This window comes from Choristoneura fumiferana, chromosome 18, assembly GCF_025370935.1.
Source record: "Choristoneura fumiferana chromosome 18, NRCan_CFum_1, whole genome shotgun sequence".
In the NCBI taxonomy this organism is placed as follows: Eukaryota; Metazoa; Arthropoda; class Insecta; order Lepidoptera; family Tortricidae; genus Choristoneura; species Choristoneura fumiferana.
Genome location: NC_133489.1, coordinates 7,683,553 through 7,699,519, shown reverse-complemented (window position 1 = coordinate 7,699,519; position 15,967 = coordinate 7,683,553). Strand labels below are relative to the sequence as shown.

The 15,967-nt window shown below is 38.4% G+C and overlaps 1 protein-coding gene and 1 long non-coding RNA gene across 2 annotated transcripts; one reads left to right on the top strand and one right to left on the bottom strand.

Moving 5' to 3' along the window:
• Positions 1-180: 180 nt before the first annotated feature.
• LOC141438172 (uncharacterized) lies at positions 181-4,127 on the bottom strand. The gene is made up of 2 exons (XM_074101904.1): positions 3,835-4,127; positions 181-1,485 (listed from the first exon to the last, which is right to left on the bottom strand). The coding sequence occupies exons 1-2, from the start codon at positions 3,965-3,967 to the stop codon at positions 731-733; spliced, it is 888 nt and encodes a 295-aa protein (XP_073958005.1). The 5' UTR covers positions 3,968-4,127; the 3' UTR covers positions 181-730.
• Positions 4,128-7,858: 3,731 nt separating this feature from the next.
• On the top strand, positions 7,859-13,529 carry LOC141437761 (uncharacterized). The gene is made up of 3 exons (XR_012452418.1): positions 7,859-7,944; positions 8,252-12,540; positions 13,138-13,529. It is a non-coding gene; the product is annotated as an uncharacterized lncRNA (long non-coding RNA).
• Positions 13,530-15,967: the final 2,438 nt, after the last annotated feature.

Sequence of the window (15,967 nt, the reverse complement as noted above, 5' to 3'; positions counted from 1 at the left end):
CTCACTGGGATCGAATTTGAACGCAGGACCACTAGTTTCTTAGACACAGCTAGGTAGGTAGATACATACCTTTACAAGTCAAGTAGAATTACATACAAAATATCCCATGAGATATATTTGTATACAAAAATATTAAACTATCTTAAAATAAAATAAAAACTTGGGGTATATGAGGTTTTCAGTTATTTAATTAACACCTTGTAAGTACGACCTACATTTATGAAAACGGTGAAACAATCTTAAAGTAATTGCTTAATTTATTATTTTCATTTTCTTATCTAAGGAACATATTAATAATTGCTTTTAAGGACGTAGAAAATGCATCCCGTGGCCGTATATAATATATGAAGGGTCCACGGAAAGAACATGACTAGTCACCTTTTTTTAAAATTGAGATTTTAATCTCAAAATGTAGAGCTCACAAAGTACTATGACTTACCATTGAATTAAATAATCTGAAAACAATATAATTTTTTTTTTATCTTTCAAATAAATGGTAACCATAGTAATTGTTCGTGATAACTAACTTTCAAACCGCTATAACTCAAAAGGTTGCTTAGGTGACTAGACACGTTCTTTCCGTGGACCCTTCATATTGTCTACCTCAATAGCGCTCGCTATCATATTCACCATCTGTTTCTACCATCGTCATACATCGTGTGAGAAAAAGAAGGGGCGAAAACATTAGTGATTGCGAAGGTGTTAGATAGATAATAAGGCAACTAACAACCTAAATGTATTCGGTCTTTAAATCTTTAACAGGAATATTCCACTCAGAAGTAGACATGGGCGTAGCAGTTGCTCGAGCGCCTGAAGAAGTTGATGCCGGAGATGCGTATGCATATTGAGGTGAAGTTGTAGTAAAGTTAGGTGGAGCGAGTTGCTGTAACTCCATTTCGGAAACTATATTGAATATTTTGTTTTTTGCGATTGCTTGTTGGTAAGGTGAAAATTGTTTTACTGTTTCAGATATATTCAGAAAGAAACGATCTATTTCATCATGCTCACATTGTTGTGGAATAATACTTTGCGTGTCTAAAAACCTGGACATCAACCCAGCGGATGCTGACTGTGCAGGAAATTTAGACTTCTTAAATATTTTTGCTTTTTTTGCTTCAACGTGTTGCGGTTGTGAGGATGTATTACGGACTATAGTATCATCTTCGTACTGAATTTCAACTTCCGTAGGAATGTTAGAAACAGCAACATCCACAGCATCAGTACTGTTGATTTCATAGTCCGAGTTAAGATTCTGGTCTTCAGTTGCTGCACCATGATTCTGAGACTCTTCATCATCGTCGCTTGGCGGTTCAACGGAGTCATAAGTTTTTCTTTCGACAAAATACGAAGCTACAAACGACATTTCATCTTCGTACTTCCATTTCTTAACATATTTTGCTGCCTGTCCACTTTTGCTTTTTTTCTTATTTAATGATCTTCTATATGCATCCCTTAGCCCTTGCCACCTTTGTTTACAAGCTGTAGCTGTAAAATAATAATTAATTTTTCTAGTTTTTTTTACCGAATAACTATTAAATACTGACATTAAGACACTAGCAAAAAAATTTTCTCTAATGAACCTGTCTTCATCATAATCCCAGCCTATATACGTCCCACTGCTGTCCGTGGTTTGCTCAAAAATCGTGAGTTTATTCGATTAGTCGATTACCGACACTATGCAGTTTTAATCGGGTTGTTTTTAAATCCCTTTTTTATTGTGTCCAGTCTATATGCTACGATTGCATACGCCTGGCATACGCCGATTAAAAGTTGTAGCGAGGTGACAACAGGTAGGTTAGGTAGCGTAGTTACTATAGATATTTTAATTCGGGAACTATATTTTCTGTCACTTAAATTCAGATTTGCCACTAAACTGCGATACCCTAATTATTATATCTATCCCTAAGAAATATATTGGTCATCAAATTAATCAAATCTGTCTCTAAGTATGAGTCATCAGATTAATGTAAACCTGTATCCTAAATTATAGTTCGATCATCAAAATTCGATCACCAAAATAATAATAATATTTTTTTTTTATTTAGGCATTTTTTTAAACCCATACAATTTACAGTTAAAAATTAAAATTAAAAATCACAATCAATACATGTCATAATCATAATCATTATCATTTCATTAGATCTCTTTCAATAGATCTGTCACCTAATAAATAGATCAGTTCTTAATTCGATGCTTCTACCTATTCTACTAAGGCAGGTCTGGTTAGGTACGACGACGAGCGAAGCGTGGCGGAGTGTTAGGTAGAACTGCGACCCTCAGTGCGCGAGCCGAGCGAGCGAAGCGAGCGTGCCACGGCAGCGGCCGGCGAAGTGCCAGAACCGAACATTTTTTGCTAATACTTGTATCAGCCTATGAGTATACGTCCCACTGCAGGGCACAGGCCTTCTCTCAGAGCAGCAGTCCCACGTGGGCCCAGTGCGGATTGGGAACTTCACACACAACGTTAAATTGCTTCGTAGGTTTGTGTAGGTTTCCTCACGATGTTTTCCTTCACCGTAAAGTTCGTGGTAAATTTCAAAATGATGTAGATTAGTTTGGAGCTGGGTCAATTGGTGTAATTTGTGAGAAGATATTATTATTATTATTTCATTAATTGTATATCATTATCGTCAAATTTCAGTTCAATTATTTGATGATCAATTATTATTTTCCAGTGATTATAATTAATTTTTAGGAAGCCATTTCTATATTATTTGGTGATTCAATTTAGGTGACAGATCTACTATTTTAGGAACAAATATATTGTTATTTATTAGGTCGCCGAAAACGCATTTATTAGGTGATCAATAAAATCATAGCCTTCTAATACTGGCCGTTTTGCTCAGTTTTTTTTTCTAAAAATGGCAAAGCGCAACTGCAGGGCTACTACGAAACTTGAAGTTCGTATCGTACCGTCCCTCTCGCTCTCGTATCAAATAGTATGTGTCAGAGGGACCGCACGATTCGAACTTCGAGTTTCGAGTTTAGTAGTAGCCCTGTGCCCTTAGTGTAAGTTTTCGGTTACAAAATACGTCTCGATCGCGTTCGCGTTAAAATCTCAATTTGTATGGAAACACGAACATCGCAAACGTTCCGCTAGAGGCGCTGTTCGTGTTTCCATATAAATTGAGATTTTAACGCGAACGCGATCGAGACGTATGTTGTAACCGAAAACTTACACTAAGAGTACTGCTGACTATTAAAAATTACTAGTGTACGAAGGTACAGACTGACCAACTTATCTGTGAATTTGACCAAGCAATACCACACCTTAGCAAACGACATTAATACTTTTTCGATTCACAGATAAGTTGGTCAGTCTGTAGGTACCTAAGTACCTACATAGTTAGGGATCAAGGTAGAATTACTGATTATAAGCTAAACAAACGCACGAACATTTTTTGAAATAATAAAAGTAGGTAAGTATTAAAAATAATGCAATCAAGTACTTAACTAAAAATGAACATGAGCTTTACGGTGAAAGAAAACATCGTGAATAAACACACCGACGAAGAAATTTAATGTAAGTAGTGTGTGAAGTTCCCAATCAGCAATGGGCCCGCGTGGGAACTACACCCCAAGCCCTCTCATTCTGAATGGAGACCTGTACCCTGTAGAGAGACGTTACGTATATACCTACCTACATGGGCCGAGATGACGAATGTTTGTTGAGTTTAATAAATAACCTAGAAGGTAATATAAATAAGTACAGTTCCAGCCTCTAGGCACGCGATCAATTTTTAGATTTCTTGCAATTGACTCAAAACCAATTGGACTGGATAACTACTTTAAGTTAGGTAAGTATTCAAATAAATAATCATGTAACAAACATACCCGGTTGTCTTAGCTGCCCCGAAATTTCTTTCCAAGCCATTTCTTTTTTCACACTATCCATATATTTTGGGTGTTGCAGGTTATATAAAAACTCGTATTTACGGACACATTCTATCAATTTTTCGTCTTCCATGTTAGCGTGTATACGACTAAGCACGTCTCGTTGAACTGGCAACAGACAGATGGCTGTGTGTGACAGCAAGGCACCGCGTCTATAACGGTTACCATACGCGGCTATGACCGGTTTGGCAACGTCGCGTCGCGTGCCATGCACGGAGCGAGCGTGTCAGAGAACGTGACACGCAACGTTTTCTCGGCGGCCAATTGTTGGGGTGCCCTTTATTCTGGATAACATTAATTGTCATAATATATTGAACGGGCATAATAATATAATAAAATAAATATAACATGGTGCCACCTTGTGCCGTACTGAAAACAAGCCCGGTGTGGGTAACAGCCAAGGGGCAATGCGGAAAGACAGAATAAAACTGAAAGTAGCTGTTGCTACACTGAAAATGCTTAAATATTGTCTGGAGGCGTGCTCTGAATAATTAGGGCTCTATCTAATGGATGTAAAGGAAAAATGTTAGTATGTAAACACAATCTTTATTGCTCTTTTGACTCTATACAGCGTAAAGTAATATAAATATGTGAAACCACTTGTAGTAGATTACCAGACAATTTACAAATATAGTTTTAGCTCAGCCGCAAGCGGGTGTGATGCAGAAGGCGGTTCTTATATGCTAGTTTCACAATTTATTTAAGCTTAATGGTGTTAGTCCCTAAGGAAATCAAAACTTGCCATCAATTTCAATTTTCAACTACTGAATTTAAATCATACTTCCCTAAATCATATTTATAAATGTTTTACAGACCTGGCCAGAAGCTACCTCTCTGTGACACCAGTCCGGCAGCCGAAGGATGACCACTGGAGTGAGACAAGCGCGATGCTCTGGGGCGTCGTCTCTATGTGCTGACCCTTAGCTGGCCGCGCGGGTCCCACAGGATGCAAAACAGTCTTCTGGTCTCAGCAACGGAAGAAAAGACGTGGCAAAAGCTAGTTGCAGAAGGCACAGCCAAGGCAATGATGCTACAGAAAATTGGCTTGTTCTCAGAACACAGAATTGAATATCTAGCCCGGAAATTAGAGTTTATCTAAACCTTAAGCTCCCAAATGGAGGTGCAAAAAGACAAGGTCTAAACCCAAATCATTGGCATCATCATGCCACAAATTACTTTACTGTAGTAAGTAAACGAAAGATGAAAGTGTGCAAAATTTAAGATAAATTAAATTAAGCCCTAACAATAATTATCATAATGATCCTGATAATCATAATAAACTTAATAACCCTAACCGGCTGGAAGGAAGAAGAAATTGCTTCGATTAGACACTTGCAAAAAGGCAAAAGCATGTGGCAAAGAGGTAAATGATCTGTATGATTCTTACCGGAGTAAATCAACTGTAGCCCAGGATTAACTCGACGCTGGTCTTCCCACCCTCAGCCGCATGCAAGGAATCGTTTGCTGAAATTAACCATATGGATGAGAAATAATGCCGCGTGGACTAAAGCAAATCTAACCAATATTTCAGTAACCAAATTTACTTACAGTTCACTTGCTGCACAAAAATACAATTTAAATGGGCTGCGTTTGCGCCAAAGAAGCCACAATAATTCACAATAGAGGCTGCCACCCTCGTCTCTTCTTCGATGGAAAATGATATCTTGGTCACGCATGATGGAGGCCCAAGTCAAAAACAATGGAGACTCCAGTACAGCCCTCCTCAAAGCCTGAGTGAACATAGCTTGGACTAAGAAAAGCCCCTAAGAATTTCCCCCGAATCCCACCAATTGTGGGAACAACATTTACTATGCCAAATTATCACTAGATGTTATTAGCTTTCGATTCTGTATCAGATTCGACTGATTGTAAATTAAATAAATGTTATTCACCAATGTCTGAAATTAATTATATTTCCCCTGAAACATGATAGAAATTCCTGAACTGACATCCCTACAAAATGATTTACTTAAATGCTCCAATCAGAGATGACCCCGTCAACACAATCCTCCTTCCTGTTGCCAGCTGAAAAAAATATATTAAAATAATTGCCAGATTAATCGGATTTCGGGCAGTTCGAGTCATGGAAGAAAACACAACGTTACAATACCCCCCTTCCCCACTTAAGGTTCAACGTAGGTGAACCGTACGCTGCCCTCAGCGCTCTGCTCTACAACCTAGGAGTTCAACGAAATCTCCCATGCAAGAACCAACCCACGGTCCGAACAACCTGCGTAGCTATAGAACATAACTCAAATGTTTAAAGGAATACCTATAAAAAATAAGACTATGATTGTGCTTACTGAATCTATTTTAAAGGACAAAAATGTATATAACATCCAAGAATATGGATCAGTAGAGTTATATACCAAAAACCTTTGTATCATACTAAAAAAACAAAATAACCAAAATGCAACCTTTCTTATTCGTGAACCAAACCATTAGCTTCTCCAGCACAACGGCAATGTTGTGCTGAAGAGGCTAATTACCAACAGCCAGGACCGATGTTCAGCATTCCTCAATATAGTCTCTTCTTGTCCGGGCGAAACCTAACACAAAATTCATAACCACTATCAAAACCTAACGAAATATAAACAAGACCTTTGTATCGAAATATCTTTACCTAGACATCTCGGAAAAAATATCTTTACGAAATATGAACAAAACCCTTCACCAAGATTACCTAAACATCTTGGATACAAATACATTGTCTCCAAGGAATTACTAAACCAAAATATCCGCAACCTTCTGTTGAGGAAACGAAATCTATCTCGCCCGGGCTCGAGATACCAAAACAAAATAATCACCGTGCAACAAAACATCGCATCCACACATTCACGGAAACCCGATAAGTTGAATGCGAAACACGGAGTGACATAACTATTATAACTTGGTGAGGTACCCAAGGTACCAAAGGTATTCATAACTTTGCTTGTACACATATTAAAGACTACTCTTGATGATATTGAGTTAAGATAGAGCCGCCCTAAGAATCCATCAATATCTACCTAAATACTCTATCATACATCACGCTTACAGTAGTAGTGCGACAGTTATGACTGTGCACCACAACTTACAGTTTGTGATTAAATATAATGTAATATTTAACACTCAAATGCTAAGCTCTTATCTTAAGGAAGTGATCCAAGTAACGTCAGTGTTTCGAACCATGGCAGCACGGCAGCCAGCCGGAGCAAACGGCCGTGCGTCCACCGCTCGAACCATCTCCGCTACTGTGACGTCTACTCTTGCGTAGTCAACAATGGCGGCGCGGCGATCAAAAAACGTAATGCGGGCCGCGCGTCCACTGTTCACTAGCTGAGTGGAAACGTTTTTTACGCCTTCAGGTCTTTAATGTGCCAAGAACCAATAGGATGACCATCCATCCTCTCCAATTCATAAACTAAGGGAGACAACACTTTCTTAACTTTACATTTTACGTACTTTGGCGCGAGTTTTGCCATCTTAAATTTTTGTGCGTCACTTTGTACGTAAGAACGTTTCCAAACTACGTCCCCTTCTGAAAATTTAGCTGAACGACGTCTTAAATTATAGTACTTAGAGTTAGTGCTATGCGCTTTCAAAAGATGAGACCTAACCTGCTCAAAAATTGTCTTTAAACAGCCAAATTCCCCGGCATATTCCTCCCGTGGAACGCTAACGCTATACTCTTGATCAGTGTCTCGGTAGAATGACCCATTTATGACTGGTTCTCTAGCGTGTACTAAGAAAAATGGAGAAAACCCCGTGGACTCGTTTACTGCACTGTTTATGGCAAACTGAATACGGTGCAGGTGCTCGTCCCAGGAGCGGTGGTTTTCTTCTACGTAAGAAGCTACTGCAGTCATAATAACTTTGTTGTACCTCTCTACCAAATTAACTTGAGCCGTAAAGCGTGGGCCAAAATGTACTTTTGGGACACTGTACTTTTTCAAAAGTTGCCTAAATTCTGAACCCGTAAACTGGACCCCGTTGTCAGTTATGACGGTTTCAGGAACCCCATGAGCCAAAATAACATGGTTCTCAAAATGTTTGGCAACTAATGCACTAGTTGCACGGCGCAATGGAAACATCAGAGTATATTTTGAAAAGCAGCATGTCACTACAAATAAAAACGTGTAACCCGACCGAGAGCGCGGTAGTGGACCTACTAAATCTATCGAGACTACTTGAAATGGTCTATGACATACTTTTGGCTGGCCCATCAACCCTGGAGTACGTTTCTGCGAATGCTTGTAGGCGGAACAAACATCACACGCCTTTACAAATTCCACGACATCTTTATGCATGCCAGGCCAAAAATATGTCAAAGACAACCGCCGATGAGTTTTGAAAACTCCTAAATGCGCGGCTGTAGGCTCGCAATGATTTTCCTTCAAAATTTTTAATCGGTCGCACTTCGGCACTACCACCTTCCAGTCGAATTCACTAAGTAAATTGTATTTACTCTTACATAATCTAAGTAATAAGCCGTCCTTAATACAAAAATTCGGAAAGTTCGCAGGAAATGACCTACAACCGTTCAGAATGTTCTCGTACCACGGGTCGTTCACAACGTCATTAGAGCTCGTCGCGTTAATAGCGTCAACCTTCATGAGCCTAGACAACGCGTCAGGTACTACGTTGTCGGTGCCTTTCCTGTGCTCAATTTCAAAATTATATTGAGACAGTCTGCACCCCCAACGCGCTAAACGGCCTGACGGGTTCTCCAGGTTCATGAACCACTTAAGTGACGCGTGGTCAGTTATGACCTTAAAATGACGCGAGCCCAAATATGCCTGAAATTTCTCGACGGAAAACAAAACGGCTAAAGCCTCCCTCTCGGTCGCGCTGTAATTACGTTCGTTTTTATTTAAAGAACGACTGACGTAAGCGATAGGATGCTCGTGTCCATCGATAGTCTGACTAAGCATGCCACCCAATCCATATGAAGAAGCATCGCAGTGCACAACGAAAGGCTTATCAAAATCTGGCACTGCCAAAATAGGTGCCGACACCAATGCATTCTTCAATGAATTGAAGGCTTGTTCTGCTTCTTCAGACCACCGAAAGGCAGGAACATTCTTCCCTTTCGCCGTAAGCTTATTTAAAGGGGCGGCTATAGTCGAAAAGTTTCGAATAAATCGACGGTACCACGAGCACGTCCCTAAAAATACCTTGACTTCCCGAGAAGTGGTCGGAATGGGAAAATTCAAAATTGCCGCGACTTTTTCGGGATCAGTACGCAACCCGAACTCATCCACGACATATCCAAGATACTTCAAGGAGTTTCTGAAGAACTTGGACTTCGCAAAGTTAATTGTCAAATTTGCAATTTTCAATTTTTCCAAAACTCTATTCAAAAGTACCAAATGGGTCTGAAAATCTGATGAACAGATCACAATGTCATCAATGTAACAGAAGGCTAAACCGGTTTCGATGTCACTCGTAATGTTGTGATCGATCAACCTATCCATGAGCCGCTGCTGTCTTGCAGGTGCTCCGCATAACCCAAAAGGCATGACTTTAAATTTAAAAAGTCCGCGACCCGGTACGGAAAAACTAGTCTTTTCCTGTGAACTTTCTGCTAACGGTATCTGCCAGAATGAGGAACTTAAATCGATCGACGTCAGGTACCTCGCTTCTTTTAAACTGTCCAAAATCTGTGGAATATACGGAATAGAATACGAGTCCCCCTTCGTGACCGAATTTAATTTCCTACAATCTAAACAAAAACGCCAGTCACCGTTTGACTTACGCACTAATAACGCAGGGTTATTCCATGGACTTTCGCAAGGGGTAACTACGTCCAACTGAAGCATCCTATCGAGCTCGGCACTTAAAGCTGCTCGTTTTTCCGGTGATAGTGGGTATTGTTTCACTTTTACCGGTGGCGCATCACTAGTGTCGATAATATGCTCAGCTAAACTGGTTCTACCTAGCCCTTTTTCTTCAAAAGAAATGTCCCTAAATTTCCTCACTACTGCGTCTGCTAGTTCACGTTGTGCCGTAGTCAAATGATCGTATGACTGAATTGTATGTACAGGTTCTGAATTAATACCACAGTTCCTAAAGTAAGTCTGTGGTGTCACAATGTAGTCAATGTTGTCGAATATTTCTGGCGCTAAATTAAAACATTTCCAAAAATCTACACCTAAAATGACGTCTGAAACAATAGTGGGTATGACAAAAAATTTAATAACATGTGTTACATTATTAAATGTTACCGGAACAAAAATGTACCCAATTGTTTCGACCTGCACGCCAGTTGCAACATGACACGATGTTGGTTGTGTATTTTGTATGCTAAAACCAAATTTCACAAAATCGAGATGAGCGTTGTTACCTAAAATCGAAATTGACGCTCCACTATCGAGTAATCCGAAAATTTCAAAACTATTTACTCTAAATTTTAAATATGGCCGAACATCATCTTTATTTGGTGCAAACAGAACCGTAGCGATCGAATTATAATTACAAAATTTTGAAATAGATTTACTATTAACATGTTTTTTACTACGATTCTGGTCTATCAGTTTTTTGTCTGAGAGTGTGAACCAGCCTTTTTAGCGTTATTACCAATACTACAATTTGGACAAGTAGCTATTTTGACATTTGACATACCACAGCCAAAACATCTGATTTGTTTGTCGGAATTTGGTTTTGCCTTACAATACCTAAAATTATGCCGTGTTTTGCCGCATTTATAACAAATGGGTTCCCGCGAATGCGTGGATGGAACATTCGATTGTTTGGGAACATTGACAGAAACGTTCGTACGCTGCGCACAAGCAAAACATGACTGCGATTTACTTTCGGAACTCTTGGCAGTGGGAACAGAAACTGAATTTATGGGCTTGGCTTTGCCTTTATACAAAAACTCACTACCAAGTAGGTTCGAGGATGACCTCGCGGAAGGTTCCGAAAACATTTCAGCTCGTTGACGCGCTGCTTCTACCTTACGACAATTTTCTTTCAGTTCCGCTACTGAGGTAATGTTAACCAACGCTAGCTGTTGTGAAAAGCTGGGCCTAATATTATGCAGCAATATTTCTAGCTTGGCTTCCTCAGAAAGCGGTACCTTACGACGTGAAAATAAGCAAGACATAACCGCAAAATAAATGTGAATAGGTTCGTCCACTCCCTGTGTTCTAGACTGAATTTCACTTAATAACCTATAATCATAATCAATTGGATCAAATTCCCTCAATAATAACTCTTTTAATTCGTTCCAGGTTGAAACTTCCTGCCTTATGCCTCTAAACCAAAATAGTGCCTTATCAACAAACAATTGTGCCGCTGAGTTGAATAACTTACAATCTGAAACACCAAAAGCCAACTGAAGTTCACCTATGCGTTCTAAGAATGACCTGACGTCCGTGATGCCATTGAATTTAACACCCCATTTTGAAACATTCTTATCGCCGGAACACTCAAATTGTTGCTGTGATTGTTGTGATTGTTGTTGTGAATGTGAAGAAAACATCTGGTTGTCCTCATTTGTACCTGGAGATGTTATTGGAGTTTCAACAATAGCCAACAGTGACTCTAAGTCTGATGAAAGGTCTGATTTAACTCTAAGCTTAGCGACATCCAAGTCAACATCTATTCTAAACAAGCGATGATATAAATGATAACCCAGTGCCTTTGACCTATTTAATGAGTACCTATCAGATGTTGATGAATACCTGTCAACACATGACCTCAGTTCAATCAACTTGTCAGAAATTGTTTTTAGCTCGGAATCAATAGCAAAGTCAGTTTCCAATATAGCCTCCGAAGGACATTCAACAAATAACTTCTTAAGTTGCTTTCTCAAACCATCAACAGTACTAAGTGGCGTTTCTGACCTAATTTTAACTTCATAAATCAACTCATCTTTCAAAAGTGAATAAAATTGTATAACTCTTTCCATATTTTAGTGATGTTTGTGTACTAAATTGAATTGAAATTAATGGCTTACAAACTTTAATTACTATTGTTTAATTTGTTTCAACAATAAAATTGTTTTATGTTTGTTATTTTACAAAATATAAGTTTTTATTAAAGTTTTATAGCAAAATTTATGAATGATGTTTCATTCCCCAAATTCTTATTAATAACACAATTTGCTGGCACAAATGTAGCAATAAACACAATTAAATTGCATAAAATGGCAGTAATTAATAAATGGCAGTAAATTAAATGCTGCTATAAATAAAAGGTAGTAGTTTATATACACTGCTATTAGGTATGAAATGCAGTTAGATAATTTACAAACTGTCTAAGCACTATGCACACATAATTTATAATTCTAGGTCATAATTTTGTCATAATGTTGTAGCATAAATGATATTATAATTTAATATTCAATATTTCACAATGATTTTGTTTCCCAAAGTGGGTTTTTCACCATTAAAAAAAAATGAAGTTTGTTGAACAAACCTAAGTTTCCTTTCATAGATAATCTGAAATATAGCTGTATGTATAGTATAGAAAGCTATGCTATGAAGTGACACTTTATAACTGTCAAAGAAAGTTTGTTCGCTTTCACAAAGTTTATAGGTTACTTTTACTTTAAAAATGTTAATAAATATCAATTTGTGGTGAAAATAGTGAAAACAATAACTACAACAGTGAAATTTTTATGAAATAAGGCATAAATGTGCTAGACTTCTACATTCAAAGGTAATATTTGGTTTCAACCTGACAAACTGAATCTTAATTATTGAAAATTGATGGCAGTTGATTTCTACACAAAAAAAATTAGCCAAAATTACTCAAAGCACTCAAAATAACGCAAAATTAACGGTTGGGCGCCAATTGCCACCTTGTGCCGTACTGAAAACAAGCCCGGTGTGGGTAACAGCCAAGGGGCAATGCGGAAAGACAGAATAAAACTGAAAGTAGCTGTTGCTACACTGAAAATGCTTAAATATTGTCTGGAGGCGTGCTCTGAATAATTAGGGCTCTATCTAAAGGATGTAAAGGAAAAATGTTAGTATGTAAACACAATCTTTATTGCTCTTTTGACTCTATACAGCGTAAAGTAATATAAATATGTGAAACCACTTGTAGTAGATTACCAGACAATTTACAAATATAGTTTTAGCTCAGCCGCAAGCGGGTGTGATGCAGAAGGCGGTTCTTATATGCTAGTTTCACAATTTATTTAAGCTTAATGGTGTTAGTCCCTAAGGAAATCAAAACTTGCCATCAATTTCAATTTTCAACTACTGAATTTAAATCATACTTCCCTAATTCATATTTATAAATGTTTTACAGACCTGGCCAGAAGCTACCTCTCTGTGACACCAGTCCGGCAGCCGAAGGATGACCACTGGAGTGAGACAAGCGCGATGCTCTGGGGCGTCGTCTCTATGTGCTGACCCTTAGCTGGCCGCGCGGGTCCCACAGGATGCAAAACAGTCTTCTGGTCTCAGCAACGGAAGAAAAGACGTGGCAAAAGCTAGTTGCAGAAGGCACAGCCAAGGCAATGATGCTACAGAAAATTGGCTTGTTCTCAGAACACAGAATTGAATATCTAGCCCGGAAATTAGAGTTTATCTAAACCTTAAGCTCCCAAATGGAGGTGCAAAAAGACAAGGTCTAAACCCAAATCATTGGCATCATCATGCCACAAATTACTTTACTGTAGTAAGTAAACGAAAGATGAAAATGTGTGCAAAATTAAGATAAATTAAATAACAATAATTATCATAATGATCCTGATAATCATAATAAACTTAATAAACCTAATAAACCCTAACCGGCTGGAAGGAAGAAGAAATTGCTTCGATTAGACACTTGCAAAAAGGCAAAAGCATGTGGCAAAGAGGTAAAATGATCTGTATGATTCTTACCGGAGTAAATCAACTGTAGCCCAGGATTAACTCGACGCTGGTCTTCCCACCCTCAGCCGCATGCAAGGAATCGTTTGCTGAAATTAACCATATGGATGAGAAATAATGCCGCGTGGACTAAAGCAAATCTAACCAATATTTCAGTAACCAAATTTACTTACAGTTCACTTGCTGCACAAAAATACAATTTAAATGGGCTGCGTTTGCGCCAAAGAAGCCACAATAATTCACAATAGAGGCTGCCACCCTCGTCTCTTCTTCGATGGAAAATGATATCTTGGTCACGCATGATGGAGGCCCAAGTCAAAAACAATGGAGACTCCAGTACAGCCCTCCTCAAAGCCTGAGTGAACATAGCTTGGACTAAGAAAAGCCCCTAAGAATTTCCCCCGAATCCCACCAATTGTGGGAACAACATTTACTATGCCAAATTATCACTAGATGTTATTAGCTTTCGATTCTGTATCAGATTAGACTGATTGTAAATTAAATAAATGTTTTTCACCAATGTCTGAAATTAATTATATTTCCCCTGAAACATGATAGAAATTCCTGAACTGACATCCCTACAAAATGATTTACTTAAATGCTCCAATCAGAGATGACCCCGTCAACACAATCCTCCCTCCTGTTGCCAGCTGAAAAAAATATATTAAAATAATTGCCAGATTAATCGGATTTCGGGCAGTTCGAGTCATGGAAGAAAACACAACGTTACAATGGGACATTTCACACCAATGAGGGCTATCGTTTTTTGTCTCACTAGATGGCGCACTGTTGCGTGAGGTTTAAGTATGGCTTTCAAAGTCTGTTATTACGGGCGTGAAAACAAAGTTTAGATTAAAATCATATTTAATACACCTTAAAACCGTACCATAAAAATATCGAGCATGCCACAGTGTTGTATAGTCCCCGTTTTGTTCGGAAAAAAGGGAGGACAAAGGTTTCCGAAAGACAAAACTGTCTCAAAACACAGACATTCATTGCCCCGGAACGCATATTTGCCATAATTAATTTCAGATATTGCAAAATATTCACAAATGTATTCTAATTATAAATAAACCCGCGTACCTCACCCAAAAACTATGAGATTTGACATTTCAGAGACCTCACGCTACACTAGCGCCTCTAGTGGCGAATTCATACGCGATAGCCCTCATTGACCTAGTCCCAAACTAAGCAAAGCTTTGTACCTCTATTGACTATTATTGTACCTACTATGGGTACTAGGCAACGGATAAACATACTTATATAAGTAGATATATAGTACTTAAATACTAAAAACCCCCTATTGTCTACCCTGAATCTTAAGTGTTTACTTATATTATAAGTTTTTTGTACTGATTTATGGTGTGCAATAAAGAATAATTTGTATTGTATTGTTCATATATCTGCCCCGGCCGGAGATCGAACCCGGGACCTCGAAGCTTCGTAAAAAAACCGGCCAAGAGCGTGTCGGACACGCCCAAAATAGGGTTCCGTAGCCATTACGAAAAAATTAAGTAATATTTTTCTAAGGATTTCGTATTTTATACGGAATCTTCCAAGTTTAGGTATATTTTATACCTTAGGCTGCTATTTACTCATAAATAAACTACTAATAATTCTGAAGTAAACTTGACCGCTATAGTTTTCTTTGATAGTTTGATATACTACCATCCTGAATTTTTTCAAATTTTTCCACCCACCGGTTTAGATTTTAGAGGGGGGGGGGGGCGCTCGATTTTAATGAAAATTTGCACTTTAAAGTTGAATATTTCGCAAACACATCGCTGAATCAAAAACTCGTCTTAGCAAACCCCTAATGGTTTTAAAAGACCTATCCAACGATGTGCCACACTATAGGGTTGGATGGGAAAAAAAAATCACCCCCACTTTACGTCTAGATGGGGTGTACCCTAAAAAAAATTTTTTTTAACTTTTAATTGTACCATTTTGTCGGCATAGTTTACCTATATATCTGAGCAAAATTTTACAGCTTTCTAGCATTGATAGCCCCTGAGCAAAGCCGCGGAAGGACAGACAGACAGACAGACATACATGGCGAAACTATAAGGGTTCCGTTTTTGCTATTTTGGCTCCGGAACCCTAAAAACCGGCCAAGAGCGTGTCGGACACGCCCAAAATATGGTTACGTAGCCATTACGAAAAAATTAAGTAATATTTTTCTAAGGATTTCGTATTTTATACGGAATCTTCCAAGTTTAGGTATATTTTATACCTTAGGCTGCTATTTACTCATAAATAAACTA

Excerpts from the sequence above, each read along its gene's own strand:
- LOC141438172 (XM_074101904.1), bottom strand. The coding sequence starts at position 3,967 with ATGGAAGACGAAAAATTGATAGAATGTGTCCGTAAATACGAGTTTTTA. Across the intron at positions 1,486-3,834 it reads GGGGCAGCTAAGACAACCGG|CTACAGCTTGTAAACAAAGG; the intron begins GTATGTTTGTTA and ends ATTATTTTACAG.